The sequence below is a fragment of the Hesperophylax consimilis genome, chromosome 25 (assembly GCF_061612785.1).
Source record: "Hesperophylax consimilis isolate HC1 chromosome 25, BYU_Hcon_1.0, whole genome shotgun sequence".
Classification (NCBI taxonomy): Eukaryota; Metazoa; Arthropoda; class Insecta; order Trichoptera; family Limnephilidae; genus Hesperophylax; species Hesperophylax consimilis.
This window is the reverse complement of record NC_142860.1, coordinates 21748488-21765466: the sequence shown is the minus strand read 5'-3', so window position 1 is coordinate 21765466 and position 16979 is coordinate 21748488. Positions and strand designations below refer to the sequence as shown.

Sequence of the window (16979 nt, the reverse complement as noted above, 5' to 3'; positions counted from 1 at the left end):
TTGACTAACTTCAAATGCAGATAACAGAAAACTGGTGATGTTGTAGTCTGGTTTATATACACATTTACTAGACTAAAGTTATTACATATTTTATGTAGTAAATTAATAAGAAGAGTTTAAACACTTTGCTTGCTTAGTAATTATCAGTGGCGGTTTTCTCTGAGGTGTGTTTGTATAGTGAATTCCCATAAAAAATAAGGTAATAAGAATTACGAAACTAAATGTTAAAGAATCCACCCATCCAAATGATACTCATACTGCCCCAAAGCGAGTCCGAAACGATTCCTAAATCCCATAGGTGCGTTATGAATTTCAGCACCTATGAGACCTTCTGTCATATTTCTTAGTTTCATACAAAACATACTAGTGGCGCCAGAGCGGTAGACCCACAAACCACTGATCACTGTCATATATGTATGTATAAAGACTGTTTATAACGCTAATAAATAAAATAAAAATAAAAAACCTTGGGAATCTACTAGCTGCCTGAGTGCGCAGCACCTGTGAGATATGTTAATGCAAATTCTTTTCTCCCTTTTTAATATCCGATTAAACTCCCAAAGAGATAGGTCTCAAACCGCCACTGGTAACTATTACTAGTAATAAAGTACAAAAATGATACAAAATTAATTCATCACATTTGTAAAATTGAGTCGAATTCACAATGGTCGATATATATATGTGCTGTGGTGTATGTTTAGTTCTGCCTGACTTTGATCGTTTGATGGAATTTACCAACGGATATCAGACCAAGTATTTGCCGGTGGTATATTTGCTTCATCTGGAACCTGAAAATAATAAAAATAGCACAATTTTAAAGAATTTTTTTTTTAACCTTTCCCTTACTGTGCTAAAAAAATCCACGCCTTCCGATGCAGTGTAGTCAATACACATCTCAAAATAAGCGATTTAATATCGGAAAAATATGAATATTCATTGCTAATCGCTTATGTTTATTATATATTATATCAAAAGTGATAATAATTGTAATTTAATTGGTGAAAATATGAAAAAACCATCGGCAGATTCTAAAAAAACGTGCGAGAAGTCCACATCTAACGACGGTCCGCGACCGACTGGCTGACGCACAAATAAACCACTCGGCTGGCGGCTGGCACACAAACAGCTATGCGGTCGTAGGTATCGATGGTCTAAATCAAAATACAACTGCGGACGTGTGGATTTCTCATGTTCCCGCATAGCGAACTAAAGCGGGACATCAATAGCGTGTCATATCCTCGCACACTCTTCGCCTAGCAGTGTCACACGGTTGATTGTATTGGTGTATTTGTTCCCGTTTTTTAACAAAAAAAAATGATTTTTAATTGAATTTGAAAACTATGTAAAATATTATTTCTTAATTCAGTGCATAAATGTATAACGGAGGAATACCTAAAATCTGAACCCAGAATTTATTATATTTATAGAGTTGTTAAAGTTATTAGAAGCAATGTGTAGTAAATACACACCACAGATAAGGAAAGGTTAAAGAAATACAAACATTCCCGGATTACGAATAACCTGACAATATTTGAAAATCTCCTACTACCACCACAGTAAGCGGCAAATGTTACTTGTGTTGTGATTGAGTACTTAACCCGCCGAGGAATTGAACACACTATGCCTGGGTGGGACCCAAACGCGATGTCAACTCAGCCACAGACCGGTCATTTCGTTCCCAAGTAAATGTAATGGAAAGTGATTGTATCCTTCTAGTGAAAGAGATTAACCTCTGAAAAGAGATGAGGAGGGAGGTGGTCGATAGCTTATTTGGTATGTCACTCATTTAGCAGTTGAATGGATGAAGTTCGAATCCCATGAGTATCAACAACTAACGCCACACTCAACACAATTTATGCGTAGTTGTAGGAATTATTATTATTATTATTATGTAATGAGCAGGCAGCATTCTGCTGATGCGCTCATATCTGATTTCACAAAAAGTTTGACAGTAATTGAGTTGTTTTAAGTTTGAATTAAGTCCTTTCTTCTCTCCAAATGTGAATCCAATAGAGCTTTGAATTGATTTATATTTGTTGCATCGATGACATGTTGTGGGAGTTTGTTCCAAGCATCCACTACTCTATTTGCAAGGAAGTGTTTTCTAGGATTAGATGCAAAAGGTGTCCACGGAGATTTATATTTTTATTAGTAGTGAAGATTTCTTGGATGCTAGGGCAACTGTAATGTCCAGATAAAATTTTGAAAGTCTCGATCAAGTCACCCCTTTCTCTTCTTTCTTGTAAGGTTGGTAATCTTAGTTCCTTGAGTCTATCTTCGTATCGTAGATCTTTCAGAGCTCTTGGTATTTTAGTGAATACTCTTGGTATTTCAGTCTGTCAATTGATGCAGAAAATGTGAAGAGGATGAAGAGACTCCAATTCACCTATGGTGCCAATTTCCCGCCCCGATGGGAACAAGGCTCAGATACCTGGGAAGGCACATTGTGCACACCAGAAAACATAGTCAGAGGTGAGAGTGCCCACGGGAACTATGTAAACTATCTACGTTATATTAATAATAATAATAATACAATGCAACTTCATATTTCGTCAACAACTCGAGCGATGGCGTACTTAAAAAAAAAATACCTTGAGAGATAGAGATTTCTCTCTACTCTACTTACTGTAGAGAAAACCAGACCCTTTTTAAGGGAAATCAAAAATGGAAACATAAATGAACTAGGCGGGAAAACATTGTTGTCACTGGTGCACATACGGTTTTCCAGAGGTTAAAGCCAATGAATTCACCTGTCACCTTTAGGGATGCTGTGTGGAGGGTATTAATAAGTAGAGGAATGAGTGCAATTCACTCAATTCATTTCACAGCCAGGTTGGCGATCACAAAAACAAATAATAAATACAACCACTTCTCATTGTGAATAAAAAAAAAACCATAGTCCCACCGGCGTCGAAGCATTAGGAGCAGTTGGGACCCTTGTACAGTGTCCCATTTAAAAATTTGTATAAAAAAAAGCCTTACCCTTCTTGTTGGAAAAGCAAACGAGCTTCAGTCTGCAATTCTGTCGTTACAGCTTCAACATTTTCAAAATGGTTACCGTGAGCGTAATCAACCACATTGCGAACCAACAGTCTGGCAACACCTTTCTTGAAATATCTGAGAAATAAAAATAAGTTTATCTATCTCTTCTAAGAGCGTCTGCATAATATTATATTTATTGGAGAGATGTGAGATTTTAACCACTCAAGCGATAGCTACCCAAATTTGGGTAGCACCGATAATGTCCTTGAACGATTCCTACCCAAATTTGGGTAGCACCGATAATGCCCTTGAACGATGACTACCCAAATTTGGGTAGCACCATTAATGCCCTCGAGCGATAGCTACCTAAATTTGGGCAGCTGTAGGTAGGGAATTTTTGATAATTTATTTTCAAGTTCCCAGAATCAGCTAATATGTTTAGTCCCTAGCTTGATACTTCTGTCGATTACCAAAAGATGTCACGAATGCTCCTCTCATGGAATATTCTAGAAAATGTTTTGTACAGTCTGCGTGTAGTGGCCATTTTAAATTTATTGCTTTCTAAAAATTGAACATCTGTTTATTTGTTAAATATTTCATATTTTTAATGTCCGTGATTACAGACATTTCCAGCAGTGGCGGCTCACGACTTTTGGGTGTATTAGAGTTCTAATATTTTATAAATGGCACTATTGATGTTGTTGCAGCTGAAAAGTTTTTTTTTTTTTCTAAAACTCGGTTTTTTGTACGAAGATTTTTAGAAAATCGGTGCAGCGCATTGCCAAACTGAAAGTCGTTTTTTTGAATTAACAACATTGATAATGTCGAATTTTTTCAAACATAACACTCAAAAGTAGCTGATTCCCAGCAGAGGCGGTTCCTTGGTATGTGCATTTGTGCATTGCACTGCTTGTCTTCAATCTCCACATAACAAATTACAACGACATCTGTGCCCCAGTGATCGATGTAAGAAATTCGTATTTCCCGTCAGGTCATTATTTGAGCTATCTTCTAGTAAAAAAATCCCGCGCAAGAGCAAGCGGTCGTGCATACCCCGATATGCACAGAACCAACTTTTACCATACTACTAAAACAGCATTGGGCGGTATCGAGACAGCCCGAAGTAGCCGAAACGGTGACATGAGCGAGACAGATTACACTCTTAACGTCAAATTACGTGTTAGAGCAGTGCAGATACATAACCCATTCCGTGCATTATCGAAGTGCTTTGACGGCGAGTGAATTTGGCATCACTTTGATCATGTGTAATCCAATGCGTTTGGAATGGATTCGCTTTGAAATACTAATGTTCAATGTTAACGCAACAACATTAACACATTGGAACTCGTTCGCGGTGAAATCAAACGGTTTCGCTATATTTTCAACGATGAATTGAGTGTCCTTTATTTTCGAGATAATTTTGTATTATTTAATCAGTTATTTTACAAATATAACTTAGAAGATAGAATGAATTGCAGTAGGTGTTCCCATTCATTAATTTGCTCCACCTAAATTACAGACTAGGTACATTTTAAAAGTGAAATGCACTGCTGGTAATTACAGTCACGGGCCGCGTCTGATTCCCAGTAGACCAATCATAGTCAACATAGAATTATTCAATATTGCGTCAAATGAGTATAGAAAGTTGGGTAATTTTGATAACTGACAGACAAGAATTCAAGCAATTTATAAATTAACCATTTTTTTTCTCTATAAAATCTTTAAAAAATTGGACAAAGGGTTAAATAAGGGTGGATTCATTAACGTTTATATGTTTTCGTACAAATATTCCGAGACATGATTCTTGGAATGAGTGTGGCGGAATCCAAAAACAAATGCCCAGAAATCTCCATAGCTCAGGGCGTTTTTTTTTTTAAATAGCTATCACTTGAGTGGTTAAAGAAATAATTGATACTAACTTGGGGTCGACGGCCAATCCATAAAGCCATACACTATTTTCTGGACCCACGAAATCTTTGATACTGACCACACCAACAATCTAAAAAGAAAACAGTCAAAAAATCAGGTGGGGTACTTGACACATACAAAATACAGTCGAAAATCAAGGGGACGATATCCCTCTTAACCTAAACTAAGCCCTGAGGATCGGTCAAATGGGTAATAAAAAACTAAGAAGAATGCTGTTAATTTAACCACTCGAGCAATAACCACCCAATTTGGGTAGCACTGCTAATGCCCTTGAGCGATAACCACCCAATTTGGGTAGCACTGCTAATGCCCTTGAGCGATATGTGATTTTTATGAACTAAAATTAGTTTTTTTTTAAAACACTAAAAATATGGCGTAAATGGTGATAAATAGGTGGAGTCATAGGTTTTAGACCACGGTAAGCAATTATATGTTTCTGTATTGATATCGTTTCGAATGCATGATTTTTGGAATGAGCGTGGCCGAACTTATTTAAAAATATTCTGGCTTGACATTCAATTTCAAAGATATTCACTGTTTTTTTTTATGTAAACTTTTAAACATAAAGAGAAAGCTTGGTGTTTTCTCTTTCTAAAACTGTTTATATTGTATGTCTAACCACAAAAGAAGTTTCAACTTGACCCGATTGGTTAAAAATGTTAAAAGAACATTGCCTACCTTAGAGCAAAAAGATGTAGTGTCAATTTCTTCTGATTTATATTCATTGATATTGAAAACTCCGTATTTAATGTCCTTGGGTTCTGAGTTCATGAAATATGGTTCAAATGCCTCTGCCACCCAACGCTTCATGGGCTTATTCTGAAAACAAATTTAATAATAATTTCTTTATTCCAGAATAATAAGGGTAATTAAATTTGAGTAGGTAGGTACTTTATTGCAAAACTTGTTTGTTTTTAAATTAAATGTGTTCTATTTTTACAGTTAGTAAACAAAACAAAAGAAGTTGGTTTTGACAACTGGCTTATTGGTGGGAAAATACAGTTTACTAGGAAAAAGGAGTGTGGAAAAGTAAGGTTAGGAAAATTTTATATTGATTGTAGGTTAGGTAATTGAGGATAATAAACTGGAGAGGAAGAGAATTAATGGAATGATTATTTATACAATATACTTTATTTATATGGTCAATATGCAATAATCAGGGTTAAGTTTTCATAAAAAAATTGAACACTGAATTAAGAAATAAGATCTTACCTGCGATATTTCGGCAGCTTTAAATGAGTGCGTTGTGTAGGTGAAGACGTACACCAAAACTGCAACCATTGGCACGGTGCTAATACATATTACAATTGGCAGCCCAAGGAATATAAAAGACACTGCCGCCGCCAGAACCATGAGTTGTAGAACTACCTGGAATTGAGAAATTTAGTATTCACTAGGTGTACCCCGCCATGCGATCCGCCACGCGTTGCTTTTACATCCAACAGATGGCACTGTTTTTTTTTTCAAAAAGGCATGTTTGTCCAACAGTTTACGCTGTTTTCCAAAAAATCATGTTTTTACCTCTCACATATGACATCTATATAATATATATGTATATAAAAACACATGCGTAATCGAATGCAACATTGTGTCAAAATTTCAAAGTAATCGGTGAAGAATATTCGGAGACTTTGAACAAACGACCATTTTTATTCATATCTAAATAGTATAAAACAAAGTCACTATTCGCATCTGTCTGTTTGTGCGCTTAGTACTTCTAAACTACGCAACGGATTTTGATAGGGTCTTCACTTTCATTTAGAGAATTTCTTCCGGAAGGTTTATATATATAATTTAAGGTTTATATTTATAATTTTGCACAGATTTAATACTGTTACAAAGAATACTAAATTTTAAAATTGACTGTCCCGAATTACTTCAATGTATCAATATCCATGTTCCCAAAAGATCATGCCGACATTTCTTACCTTTTTACTTCAATAACACCAGGACACTAGTTTACCAAAATTCTCCGATTCCGAGACTTCACAATCTCGGAAACAAATATTCTGATCTGGGTGATATATTTCATTTGAAAACTAATCAGTATAAATGTTGTATATGCTATCACTTTTATTCTTCTAGACACAAATAGACCTATGTACCCATATAACTTCTCCGCTTCTACTATTTTGTTTTGTTGAATCTTTTAAATTCAATTATATACGTGAGGATTCATTTTTGCCATTATGTTTACATTCTTCTTTATTGTATTAATTTTTAAGTGTTTACTCTGATACAAAATACCTGTATTTTTTTTTAAAAGAAAACCCAATAGGGCGTGTAATAAATAAATAAATAAATATATACAGGGTGTATCGGCACGTACCCGACAAACTTTAACTAGCTATTCCTTAGCATATTTGGAGTAAAAAATCTTATGTGCACTTTGCTGTCCGGTAACGTTTTTTTTTAATAAAAAATTTATTCATATTTTCACCCCATGTCACCACTGTTTTATCCTTTTTCAAAGTTTGAAAACCCATCTGGCAATATTTTATTCGAATTCCGTTGAATAATGTACGTGTGTACCTATATTGGCGCGCTTTTACAATCACAACGAAATAGCACGGCACCATTCGTCTCATTTTGAACCATTATTATTTAGTGTGTGCGAAAGAGCGAAGACTCTTTTCGACAAACTTGCTTATAACAGCTGTTGAACACGAAAAGCAATGCCAATGACAGTGATGGAGTGTGGAAATTTTTAATTTTTTGTTTTTAATTGAAAAAAAAATGCTACCGGACAGCAAAGTGCCCATAACATTTTTTACTCCAAATGTGCTAAGGAATAGCTGGTTAAAGTTTGTCGGGTTAGTGCCGATACACCCTGTATATGTCGATGTTTTGTAATCAAATCGTAAAAGAAACATTTCCAGGCGCTTTCATTCCTAACGCTGTCTAAACCTTATGAGATACGTCAAAATAATGTACAACTGAATTGTATATCATAAAAAGGCCTTCAGAAAAGTGTATAATGGCATATGACTATTTCCTAAAGATAACTCCCAGCAACGCCGGGTAGAAGTCAGCGAGGATAGATTATTATTATTGGAATAATCAAATAAATGTTTCCTTGGTAAATGTTCCAAGGATCAAGATAGTTGTTACACTCATTTTAACAGTAAAATGTTGCAGTTTACGGCTAAAAGTTATGTATTTATGAATAAAACTTCATAGAATGAAGGGGAACTTGTATACTGCAAACGTTGGTTACAGTAGGAGAAAGCGCAACATGGTATAACAACTCAATCACGATAAAGCTAAATATTCATAATTTATCCAAATATATTTAAATAAATAACCACAAACAATTTGATGTCCCCTTGGAAAGTTCAAAGTAGATACAGACGAGAAAACTGGCCTTTAATAGAAATGATCACTTCCAATACAATAAACAAAAATTTGTTGAATTCTGCTGCACGCTTCATACGCAAAAAAAATTTAAATAGCACTTGGTTTCAACTTAATTACACATTATTTTTCTCTTATTCCGCTTCACTCTTAATACGCAATATTTGACTTTCAAATAAATGGATTTAGCTTTATTAATTCAAAACATGATTTATTATGTCGGGGGAGACGGAAAAATACGCACTTTTAATTTTAATTTCGTTTATTAAGTCACTTACGCGATATGTCAATTAGTATGCGGCGCCGTTATAGTCGCAGCCGACGGCGACTATGTTCATATCAAGAGTTGGATTATATTCATAATATCGTATTAGAATTAAATAACAAACCAGTCTATACAAACCTAGCGTAGCCCACAAACTACTTGAAAACTGGGATATAACTCTAAGAGCGTGAGCACACAGAGAGCGGTCAGGAGTTCCGAGTTCCGAGTTCCGCGTTCGGCGTTCATTAGAATGTACTGATACTATAACAACAACGCACACAGCGGGCAGTCAGACCGCGGCGGTCAAAACGGAACGCCGCGTTCTAAGAGTTCTTTTGCCGCCGAGGCAGAGAACGCCAGAACGCCGCGATGTTTGAGGTTACAAACACAGAAAAGTTAATTGAATTGGTTAGGGAAAGGAGTTTCTTATACGATTTAAGTGATGTAAATTATAAAAAACGCGAAAAAAAGTCGAAGCTTGGTTTGAAATTGCTACTAGTAAATTTAAATTTTAAGTAAATTTTAACATGGCTTAACAATTCAATCTTTAATGAGGAACTTTTCGATCCACGGTACCATATTTACAGACGAGATAGAGATTATCATAACCTCAATCAAAATCGCGGTGGTGGAGTTTTAATTACAGTCAAAAGTAAATTAATTTCTGATCAAAAACTAGAGTGGGATTCTGAAGCGGAAGACATATAACAAATTATTCAATATCGACATCTTCAATTGCGAATTTACTAAATATAAAATGACCTTAAAAGAGTATTTCACTGATGTTTCTTGAATTGATGTTTCTGATGTTTATGTTTCTAGTATTTATATATTTATAATCCTGTTATGGTATGATTTATATGATTTATATGCACAACATTGTCTTCTTATGGTTATGGTTATGATATGATTTATATGCACAATATTGTTTGTATTCTTATGGTTACCAATGTATCGATAATCTTTTATTTTATATAAATTTTAGTTTTTTTTTTTTTTTTCCCCTTTATTTTTGTTGTATTATTTTGTTCTATTATTTTATACAATTCTTTTATTTTATATAATTATAACTTCACATTTCTCATAAATTTAATTATTTCTTCTAATGCTGTCTTACGTAAAGTCACAAGGAGGAAATCCGTAATTAGTTTTATTTTGGCTATTTTACTTATGTACAATCTGTAAAAATCTAAACTGTTGATTTCCCAAAAAAATGAATAAATAAATAAAATAAAATAAAATTATTAGTAAATTCGCCTTGTTCTTCTCGCGTTGTGTTGATTGGGTGCACCCAATACTTTCTTTTCTTTTTAGAAGCTGTTAAGCTCCACAAGAGCAATATATTTTCACGGATGATGAACTTTCTAGTGACATGTTGCATATGCAAAGACCCAAACGAAACTAGAACGCGAGAATTTGAACGCCGCTTGTGTGCGTTGGAACTCTTGAGCGGTCAATGGTCTAGAACGCAGAACTCTGACCGCTCTCTGTGTGCTCACGCCCTAAAGGGGACGCGAGCAGGCGTTATTAAAGGTTCCCCAACATTTATAGTAACTTTTAGTAATAATATAACTAAATTCAAGTATTAATTCAAAGTAAACATTCCATATTTACCGTGAAGCGGAATACGTAACCTTTACCAAAATTATAAATAGCACTTGGTTTCAACTTAATTAATAAAATTTGGTAAATAATTACCAAAATAAATAACTATTTATATGGTGGGAGATGGTAACAGATGCATTAAAGTTCCATTTTTTCTGAATCAAAGTTAAGTTTGAAGGTTAGGAAATAGGCATAAATTATTTAAAAAAACTTAAACTAACACTCTAAAAACCTATTTTGTGCATGTGCGACTACCCCCGATATAAATAGTTGTCTCCATTAGATATTTAAGTTAAAATCAAGTGTTGTCAATAATACTTGATATAATGACTGTTATTTTTCAAAGTTATGACCAAATATGCTAATATTTAGTTTTAATCGAGTTTATTGCCTTACCTCTTTGAATAGGAACGTAACAAATGCCGAGGAAGTATATGAAAGAATCGACTTCCTCACTAACTCTTGACAAGCGATATTGTCAGTGTCCCTGTTGTATTCACGAATTATGATAACATTCTTCATGGTTGAACGTGTATACGCTTTTGAGATTCAATATAAGACGATTTATATATTATTATGCAACCAAACAGTTTTAGGGCTTTATTTTTAAAATCCTTAAGTAAATAAAAACAATCTAAGATCTCTCACACTCTTGTAACTTGTAAACCAAAACGAAAACACTAGACAAAAGTGACATTTGAAAATGTCAGAATTATTATAAGCAACGTTCACACAACTTCCAATCAATTTTTTTAATTTGTGGATTTTTTTAAATAAATGAAACAAAAAGCTGAAAGTATTGGTTGCATAAAAATATTTTTCAAAAGCATTTTTTACATGAGATTTATTGTAAATGATGATTATATATTTTGTCAAAGTGCCAAGCAAGCACAAGCAAGCAAGCAAAAATGAAGCTGTTTAACACGTTTTTTTTAATTGTTTTATCTATGAAACTTGGAAGATAATTTTTCTAAGCAGGTAAAGATCTGTCATTCAAAGCAGGGTTGCCAGTTCGTGGGAATTCCTCAAATTGCAGGGAATTTCTAAAAATTTTCAAGAATAGGATAATATGTAATCTTTGGGAAGGCTGGTGGAGTATCTTTTCAAGGAAAGGAAGGAGAAAAGTTTAGGGAAAGAAAAAGTAATGAGGGGTGGGTAGGAATCTGTGGTTCAGTGGGTCCAGGAGTGATGGTCTCATGAATCCATCCCTGCCACTAAGGTGCAAGGCGATGGGTCACAAGGAGGTTACTTTTGATTTCGACAGGGTAAATTTAGTAACCAAATAACATGCAAATAACTGTTATTACAAAGTACCGAGACGTTTTTTATTCATAAAATAAACCGCTTTTAATTGAAGAACACATTACTATCGGTGTCTCATCACTGCTGTTATTGAATTGGACCAATATGTAAACAATATAGACCAAGGCTGCCCAACCCCAGGCCCGCGGGCCACAATGTGGCCCGCGAACGAATTATAAGTGGCCCGCGTGAACCATTTTCAAAAAACCCGCCAATCCGCCAATTTGAAAAAGTGTCGCGGGCCCGCGGTAAAACAAACAATGCAGCTTGCGCGCGGTCACCAGTGTTGCCAACGAAGGCGATTTATCGCTATTTAGGCTACTCAGAACAAGAATCAGCGACGAAAAAATCTAACCTCTTGAACTTACTTTTTAAACAAAAATACACCGGTTTTTGATATAATATTTTCTGCGTCCGAAATGAATCTTGTAGCCACCCCCCCCCCCCCATGGAATTCGAAAAATTGTTGTGGGGAATCACATATGATGTTTTTGGGTGCGCGGAATTGAATTATGTTTTATAGAAATTCTCTAACAACCCCCCCCCCCCCCCCATGGAAATAGGAACCGTCAGGTATTCAGTGGCCCGCCAGTGATTCAAAATCGTCAATTTGGCCCAACTGTTAAAAAGGTTGGGCAGCCTTGATATAGACCAAGACTAACAATATTTATAATGATAATTTCGATGGTTGGTTTTTGATTTTCTCATAATATCATCCAAGATATACGTTATTAATAAGAGTTTTTTTTTATATTTAACAGCAATATATAAAGTCACGAAAATTAAATTTCAATTTCATCGGAAGTATAGTAGATATATAAATATAATAACAACAAAACATATAACAAAACTCACCAAACATAAAATTTCATACAAAACCAGAATGAAATGGTATGTGATGATGTCAGAATCAATAGATTCATCATGCCAACCAAACAGTGTTTTATCGTGATGGTGTTTTATTCATTTTAAATTCTGCGTATAATAAAACTTATATATTCAGAATCAGCGATTGTTGATCTTTATGAATGTTTTTTTTAAAGTAAAAAATTTTTTCACCAGAGTTCTTTATTTGATGTTTTGATTTTGAAAAAGCTTGCATATAAGAAAAATATGGAACCTACAGAAAAGAAAAAATAACATTTATTTTGGTTTTATAGAAATTTATTTCGAATTGAACAGCACATAACTCTAAATATAATATTGCTAACATATTGTTTCACCATAAATTATATTATGTACATTACTTAACTTATTTTTCAAGTTATAAATAATATAAGGAATGTCGTAAAATCTCACATTCCACGGTTATTTTTATTATTGCGTACATCACATTAAAATCGTACCAGTCTAGAAAAGCTATGAATATTGTGATGTTTAGAACGCATTTGAACAATATTCGCCATTTCTCTCATGTCTATTCAAGGCAACAGAGAGAGATGAAACACACATATTATTCATTTCAGCTATAACTTAACACCAATAGTAGACCGATTTGAGCATAAACTCTACTTTCTTTCAAGCTTTTTTTAATGTATAAGACAGCAAAATTTAACATACTCGATCTTAAATTTCGCTCACATTTTTTCATTCATAGTCAAATGCAACATATATTTCCATAAATACAATTTTTTTCCAATGTCTTGGTAAATATACGTATATTTCTTCGATGGATATATGGAATCCAAACAAAAAATAATAGTTTTGCTGTTGGAACAAAAAATATTTAAGGGCAACAAAATCTTGCAAAAAGTGGTCATTCTGCTAGGGCTATTCTACTACGGCAAACCTACTAGGGCCACCCTACTAAAGCCATCCTACTAGGACCACCATACCAACTAGGAACACCCTAATAGGGACACCCTACTAGATAAACCGTATTAGGGATTACCTAGTAGAAAAATAAATCCCACGAGGCTATTCCCCAGAAGGTATCCTACTAATGATACCTTACTGGGGACACCATTGTAGGGATTGCCTAGCAGGGTGTCCCCAGTAATATAACTATAGTAGGGTGAACTTTTTCTCGACAATGTTTTCAAAATTTGTAATATCACTTCTGGTGCAACAGTTTGCGCGGTGTCCAATAGTGTGGACCTAAATGGAAGTGTGGATGAAGACGGTGGTTTTACAGCTCATTGTGGTAGTATTCTGTTGTGACATTGATCTCTTCTTCGTGAAACTCGTCGCATACGGCCGGGTACCTTGCCTGCAAGCAAAATAATAATTATCAATAATTTATTACAAGGTGATCTCAATATATTGTTTATATAGGCAGTAGGTGATAGGGAAAAATATCTTCAGTTTTCGAACAACATGTTACAATAAGAAATTACAACGAATTGAAAATCTACAAATTACTCGTAGAAGGGAAAATTGAATTTTATGCTTCACAATTACTACACATTATCACAGTCCCGTGAAAAATCATAGGATATTATAATTGTATGATTTGTAAAGGTGAAAGTTTATGTAAAGAACACATCAGAATAAGGATGATTGCTGTAGAACGATCATCAAGAACAAAATATTTACAGAAGCAACTCTTTGATAACAACATTTTAGATTGATAACTTGACGTAAGTTATCAAATTATGTCTTAATTCTTGACACATCAGTTCCAATTTTAAAATGACGCTTAAATTCAAATTTTAAAAACTCATTGACCCAGAGTTTCATCACAGACAGACTCAGAACCGAAATTAGTATGTTAGGCCAGAAAAGACATATATTCAAGCAACAAATTAAAAATACCACAAACAAGTTTAAAAACATGAAAATATGGCTAAGAAAATATCAGCCCCGTATATCGGTCAGTCCCTATCTTTTATACGATATTTACTTCCATCAAGTTGCTCCACGGTAAGAGCCCTGACAAGTGATACCATTACAAAAAAATACTCATATACGTGGCCATGAAGATGAGGAAATCATAATTATGAAGTAGGTAACACTTACTTAACAACCTACTCAACAAACTTGAAGATGAGGACTATGAACATGTAGATTGTAGATGAAGAAATCAACATACAGATGAGGTCTACTAACATGAAGATGAGGAACAGGAATAGGAACGGTGAGAAGATCAGTAAATATATTATATAATATTATGCTATGTATCTTTAATAGTCATTGATAAAAAATATATTACCTGGCAATTACTGTCGTCTTGGATAGCGTTGTAGAGGTCCCAGAATCCGTGTCCTCCTTGGTAGCTGAGGGCTGCGGATGCCACTAGACTGCTGAACTTTGTTAGACCTGCCTTAAAGCCGGGGAGACCTGAACAAATATCATAGTGTAACCATTAATATAGAGATAAAATAAAATAATATTTTGAAGAAAATAATTCAGATATCTGTGGGCTGGAGCAGATGCAATTATCAGCTCACAACTTCATCTTTGTTTGCCAGTTTAAAACCTGTTACAGACCATGGTATAAGCGCGCTTTATTCTTGTGGCTGGGCCTATTTCAGCAAATCGCTCGCTATACATTCCCATTAGGATTGTTTGGCAAGCGATATGCTGAAATAGGCCAAGCAATGGTAAGTTTTTAGATTTTCACGGCCAAAAGCATTTTTGTTGTTTGTTTTTGGGGTGTTATGTCGTGTTGCGCTAACTCCTTCTTTAGCCGACGTTTCGGACAGCGTTGCAGTGTCCATCATCAGGGTAGATCCGGTAGATCCGAAGATCACACATCTTCGGATCTACCGGATCTGCCCTGATGATGGACACTGCAACGCTGTCTGAAACGTCGGCTAAAGAAGGAGTTAGCGCAACACGGCATAACACCCCAAAAACAAACAACAAAAAAGGCCAAGCAATGATGCGTATAACGTAATCTGTCAGCCCCATTATACAGCTTTGAAATATTCAGTGATATGTCCAATGACAGATTAAAGAAATGACAGAAACAAATTAATTGTTCTACAATGTTCAATTTATATCTTGTAATAGTCCGAAAATCATCTTTGTGACAAATAAATTACTAGGCCTCCTAAGCACCGATGGAAAACACGATTCCAAAATTTTCTATAAGACTTCCATTGTATATAGATTAAAGAAATCAAGTGACTGACGGTTTTGTGCCTTGACGTGTTTCTGCTAATTGCTTGTGTTTCAGTTTATTGCTATGTTCAGAAATGTAGTTATGTTTCTTTTTTTCATAAGAAGATCGTGGTGACGTATCAGTTCTACAAACCTTACACATATTTAGTATTGTCAAAGGGTTCCTTGCAAGAAACACATAATAAAAAAAATTTACATAAAATTAACTCGTAAAGGATTTGCTAGTCGAAAGCCTTACCCAGAGAGCAAACATGTTCTAGATATATATATTATAGTATTCTTGCTCTTACCCAGTTTCTCATCAGGATCATGTCTGTTGATCACACAAAGCACGTGTGTCTGGCAGTGCGGCGCCTTGTGCGCGAACCTGTACGCACGGTACACGCGCAACACGGGCTCAATGATCTCAAGGTTGAGCGTGTCGGTCAGCTTGTCGCTCAACTCGTGCTTGTTGGCGGTGCGCAAGTAGGAGCCGTGAGACTGAGCAGTCTGGAGAATATCCTGAAATTGAAAAAAAACATTTGACGTAATAGCTAAACGTTTGAATGAATGATCGGCCACCTCGTTTTTTGTTTGCTTCGCATTAAATATTTTAAAAATATTTCTCGGTGGTCAGAAATCATTTACATTATACACTTTTCCACTCTTAACTTCACATTGAAAACTTGGTGAAATCCCAACACTTGACAGTAATGGTGAAGACACCTTGAATACAATAATCCAAAGTGTTCATGGATGATTTAAACTCTAAATGAAGCAGACAACTACTCAATAACCTCTGACGGAGCTATTAGGACTTTTATAAGGACACGTCTACCTCAGGAGTCCACATGCAGTTGTTGGGATTGGAAAGAACCAATTGATTGTAAATGTGAAGAGGATAAAGATGTACCGATTCTACGGTATCAATGTCCCAGCCTGATCGGAAGAAGATTCAGATAACTCAGTATCCATTTTGTACATCCAGGAGACATAACTGAATATCCAATGTGGTTTTGATGAAAAAACACCGATTATGGAGTCAATGCTCCGCTCAGATTATAAGAAGACTATGGATTATTAAAAGATATGGTAAAGGTTACGAATTCCGCTTCACGGTAAATATGGAATGTTTACTTTGAATTAATACTTGAATTTAGTTATATTATTACTAAAAGTTACTATAAATGTTGGGGAACCTTTAATAACGCCTGCTCGCGTCCCCTTTAGAGTTAAATCCCAGTTTTCAAGTAGTTTGTGGGCTACGCTAGGTTTGTATAGACTGGTTTGTGATTTAATTCTAATACGATATTATGAATATAATCCAACTCTTGATATGAACATAGTCGCCGTCGGCTGCGGGCGCCGCATACTAATTGACATATCGCGTAAGTGACTTAATCAATAATATCTTTGGACTTAATAAACGAAATTAAAATTAAAAGTGCGTATTTTTCCGTCTCCCCCGACATAATAAATCATGTTTTGAATTAATAAA

At 35.0% G+C, this 16979-nt stretch overlaps 2 protein-coding genes across 2 annotated transcripts in view; both read right to left on the bottom strand.

Annotated features, from left to right (window-relative positions):
* Positions 1-113: 113 nt before the first annotated feature.
* Positions 114-10787, bottom strand: LOC149411674 (uncharacterized). The gene is made up of 6 exons (XM_089646642.1): positions 10532-10787; positions 6124-6279; positions 5590-5730; positions 4902-4981; positions 2983-3117; positions 114-788 (listed from the first exon to the last, which is right to left on the bottom strand). Exons 1-6 carry the CDS (start codon positions 10655-10657, stop codon positions 698-700), a joined length of 729 nt encoding a protein of 242 aa, XP_089502768.1. The 5' UTR covers positions 10658-10787; the 3' UTR covers positions 114-697.
* A 2649-nt stretch (positions 10788-13436) lies between these two features.
* Positions 13437-16979, bottom strand: part of LOC149411672 (uncharacterized) — a 40023-nt gene continuing 36480 nt past the window's right edge. The window contains exons 5-7 of the mRNA XM_089646787.1: positions 15793-16003; positions 14589-14716; positions 13437-13646 (exon numbers count right to left, since the gene is read on the bottom strand). Of these exons, the coding sequence (XP_089502913.1) occupies positions 13566-13646; positions 14589-14716; positions 15793-16003 (420 nt within the window). The 3' untranslated portion in view covers positions 13437-13565. The remainder of the gene's footprint in view (positions 13647-14588; positions 14717-15792; positions 16004-16979) is intronic.